The sequence below is a fragment of the Nannospalax galili genome, unplaced genomic scaffold (assembly GCF_000622305.1).
Source record: "Nannospalax galili isolate Female #2095 unplaced genomic scaffold, S.galili_v1.0 scaffold341, whole genome shotgun sequence".
NCBI lineage: Eukaryota > Metazoa > Chordata > Mammalia > Rodentia > Spalacidae > Nannospalax > Nannospalax galili.
In genome coordinates this window covers 192,931-197,235 of record NW_008346082.1, presented here as the reverse complement: position 1 = coordinate 197,235, position 4,305 = coordinate 192,931, and the positions used below count along the sequence as shown (strand labels likewise).

Here is a 4,305-nt window from a genome sequence, read left to right as displayed (position 1 = left end):
GCCGGGGCCCAGGCTGGGGGCGGGAGGACGCGCCGGGCAGCGCGGGCCGCCGGGGCACAGCAGCAGCTGAGCGGAGTGGGACACGGGCCGGGCCGCCGCCGCTCCGGATGGGCCCAGCGTCCGGGCCCGTTAGCCCAAGCAAGAGCTTCGGGAGAAGCCGTCCCAGGGAGGCTTACCCCTGCCTTTCCCTCCCCTCTGGCCCAGGCCTCGCTTCGCTCCCTGCCTGCTCGGGTCCTCGTCCTCCCGCGGCGCCGGCGCCCTCCCACCGCAGCACGGCAGCTCCCTGCCCTCTCAGCCGGGTCAGCCGTGAGGTGCCCGCAGGCCGTTTCTTTGTACCAGCCCTCCCCCAACCCCCACCCCATCCCAGGCTCAGATCCCCTTCGCCTCGGCTTTGGATTGTCAGGCCACTTCCCCCCTCACTGTCCCCATCCCGGCCGCAGGGCCTCGTGGTCCCTCCCTCCTCCGGCCACCCCTATCTTTAGGGCTTGGGCCGGGCCCTAGGCTGGTAGCCCACTCTTTCCCCACCCAGGCTTCCATCCCCTTCGCTGGCGGTCCGCAGCACTTTCTGTATCCTGGCCGATTTAGCTTGTCCCCACTTCTCTTCCTGGCCCTCTTCCCCGGTCTCCAGGCTGGGTGGTGCTTGTGCCTGCCCTGTAGGCCAGAGCGGCCCCAGGTTCGGGGGTCAGGGGGTCTGCTGCGCCATCCCCATGGCATTGCCATCGCTGCTGCTGCTGCTGGTGACAGCCCTGGCAGGTGGGGTGCGTCCTCCGGGGGCGCGGAACCTGACGCTGGCGGTGGTGCTGCCAGAACATAACCTGAGCTATGCCTGGGCCTGGCCACGGGTGGGTCCTGCTGTGGCACTGGCTGTGGAGGCGCTGGGCCGGGCACTGCCCGTGGACCTGCGGTTTGTCAGCTCCGAACTCGACGGCGCCTGCTCCGAGTACCTGGCACCGCTGCGCGCTGTGGACCTCAAGCTGTACCATGACCCCGACCTTCTGTTAGGCCCGGGTTGTGTGTACCCTGCTGCCTCGGTGGCCCGCTTTGCCTCACACTGGCGCCTTCCCTTGCTGACTGCCGGTGCAGTGGCCTCTGGTTTTGCAGCTAAGAATGAGCATTATCGTACCCTGGTTCGCACTGGCCCCTCTGCTCCCAAGCTGGGTGAGTTTGTAGTGACATTACATGGGCACTTCAACTGGACTGCCCGGGCTGCCTTGCTGTATCTGGATGCGCGCACAGATGATCGGCCTCACTACTTCACCATCGAGGGCGTCTTTGAGGCCCTGCAAGGCAGCAACCTCAGTGTGCAGCACCAGGTGTATGCCCGAGAGCCAGGTGGCCCTGAGCAAGCCACGCACTTCATCCGGGCCAACGGGCGCAGTAAGTGTGGCCCAGGATGTTGTAGTACAGGGGAGGAGGGTCACTGTGTTTCTGGAGCTCAACGCGGGAAACTAGACAGAGGTAGGCATGGAAGAGCCAGGGTTGGGATGGAGGAGTGTTTGGCCAGCGGTACCTGGAAGAGGGTCCCGGGAAGGGAAGAGCCTTGGCTTCTAAAGGCAGAAAGCAAGGAAGAAACTGGGACTGGCTGGGATGCTGACTTTGGGGAAGCAATGTGGGTACCCTAGAGTGATGTCTACTCTGAAGGGCGCACCTGCTTGAGAGCAGAAGCTCCCTAGGCTAAGGCCCCAAGGCCCCAATGTGGCTTAAAGATAACTCTGTGAGCTCAGGGCTCATTGGGAAAGGGAGGTAAGGCTCACATTGAGAAATTCTGAGCATACTAGGGCAAGGCAGGCAGGAGGGGAATGAAGAGAACTGGGAGGAGCAGCAAACAAGGCTCTGGGGAAAGGAGGGACTTAAGTCATCAGTCTCCTCCTCTGGGGTCTGGAGTTCAGCTCTGACTTCTGCCAGATGGTCCATATGGCCCAAGGGCACTTATGATGTGAGCTCCAAAGGGGAGGATTGGGAACATCTGTTGGGTGGTCGATAGGTAGGGTACACTCTCTTGTACTGAGATGATTCAGAGAGGGGGCTGGTGGGAGACCTGGATGCTTTCTCAGAGTACCCCTCTGTCATGTGCCTGCTCCCAGTTGTGTATATCTGTGGCCCTCTGGAGATGCTGCATGAGATCCTGCTTCAGGCCCAGAGGGAGAACCTGACCAATGGGGACTATGTCTTCTTTTACCTTGATGTCTTTGGGGAAAGTCTCCGAGCAGGCCCCACACGTGCAACAGGCCGGCCGTGGCAGGACAATCACACCCAGGAACAGGCCCAGGCCCTCAGAGAGGCCTTTCAGGTATCATTGGACCCGGAGCTGGAGATGGGAAGAGGCAGTTGGTTGGAGGGGTTGTTTCTCATAAGACCCCCCAGAAACCCTAGGAACAGGGCAGGGGTAGTCAAGAGCTATGGTAGTGAAATGATTAGATGCTTTCCAGGTCTTGTATCACTTTTCCTTCTTTCTCCAGCTTTGTGACTTTTAGTTAGTGTACCTGCCACTGAGACTGACTTTGGCCATCACCAAAGATCCTAGGGTGCTGGCTTTCCTAAGTGTCAGTGGTAAGCTAGACTACAGGAGAGAAAAGATCTGAGCCTCGCCTCTTTTCTGGAGTGGTGAGGAAAGGAACTGATTTCGTGCATGAAGCAGATCCTGAGAGTCAATGGTTCAGGGGAGCAAGGGTGGGTGTAGGCTGGGCTGAAGGGAGGCTTTTGTAAAGGAAATGAGAATGTTGTGACTTTAGATGTCATATTCCCAGAGTGGTGGGAGAGGGAATTCAAAAGTCTGTGCAGACAGAAGATAGGCGTGCGCATGTGTGGCCTGGCAAGAAAGGAGGCTTCATTTTTTTTTTTTTAAGTTTTTTTGAGACAGGGTCTCACTCAGGCCCAAGGCCCAGGCTGACCTTGAACTGGTAACCTCAGCCTCCCAAGTAGTGGGAGGTATGAGCTTTAAGAAGGGTTCACTTAAGGCATATATAAGAAAAATAGTGACAAAAGTATAATCAGACTAAAAAGGCTTTAGACCTTAAGACAATAGTGTTTGAATTTAGTGTTCTTGACACTTTTTGTGACAATAAACATATGACATGTAATTCAGGTTAGATTAGAAGAGACCACCAGGCAGTGAGACTGACCAGCAGGAATGAGGTGATATGGCTTGAACTAGGGCCACAATAGTAAGAATGCAAAGAAATGGATTTTTAAAAGAATTTGCAGAGAAGCTTGACATTACTGTTCATTATCCTCCTTTACCCCAAACTTCCAATGACTATTTCCTTCAGAATAAAATCCCAGCTCCTCATCATGATGTTTAAGGACTTCAATAGTATGCTTTCTACCACCAGTTTCAGCATCACTGCCTGGTACCCTCATGCTGAGATCTCCGGTTCACTAGGCTCCTGCAAGGGACCAGCCCAGGCACTGCTGTTCCTGCCCTTGTGCTCTTTGCTCCTTTTGTCTGCAGGTCTTTTCTTCCCTCATTCCAAATCTCTGCCTCACAAGATCATACTCATGGTTATTTCTCTGGTTCCTGTACTAATTCTTCACTGATTTGTGTATATAAGTGTTCCCTACTTATTTATTCACAGCCTTCATTTTTCCTAAAAGTATTTGAGGTGGCTTATGGAATGACCTTTCCACTCTGAGATTCTTTGGTTCTAAGTAGAATGTACAGGGCTGGACCTGGGTGGCCATTCTTCTCCAGTGAGTAAGATTTTATGTGACTGTGATTATATATTTGGTTGTGGCTGATGAGAGTATCTGACTGTGAATGACATATCTGTTTGGATGCCTGAGTATGAGTCTCTGACTGTCACACTTGAACACAGGCAGTGGCCAGGTCAGATTTTGTTTATATTGTAATTTTTTCCTAAAACAACCATCTCACCTTTTGTGTCTGTGCAATGCGTCCATATTCTTTAAGACTCAAACCAGTTGTTTTCCCTTCTAAGATGCAATCCCTGGACCCCAGGTTGAGCTGAGTCTCTTACTCTTGTGCTTAACTTTGTCTACTATAGGACATACTATTTAGTCCACCTTTGATTCCTTAAGACTGACTCATTATTAGTATTTACTGAATGTCTATTGTGGCCTCATCACTTTACTGGGTACTGGTGTGTAATACAGAACATTCTAGACATAGTCTCTGCCTTTTGGGAGTTTACATTTAGTAGGAGAGACAGATAAGAAACAAGCAAGTGGATAGGATTTGTGTGTGTGTGTGTGTGTGTGTGTGTGTGTGTGTAATAAGGATTGCCAGAAGAAAAGAAAAATAGTAGGGAAATGAGAAGGGGATTGCACCTTAGCTAGTATGGTGGA

General features: G+C 53.2%; 1 protein-coding gene across 1 annotated transcript in view; it reads left to right on the top strand.

The window, feature by feature from the left end:
- The first annotated feature begins 6 nt into the window (after nucleotides 1-6).
- Nucleotides 7-4,305, top strand: part of Npr2 (natriuretic peptide receptor 2) — a 21,101-nt gene continuing 16,802 nt past the window's right edge. Inside the window, exons 1-2 of the mRNA XM_008842361.2 lie at nucleotides 7-1,377; nucleotides 2,085-2,290. Coding sequence (XP_008840583.1) covers nucleotides 708-1,377; nucleotides 2,085-2,290 — 876 coding nt within the window. The 5' untranslated portion in view covers nucleotides 7-707. The remainder of the gene's footprint in view (nucleotides 1,378-2,084; nucleotides 2,291-4,305) is intronic.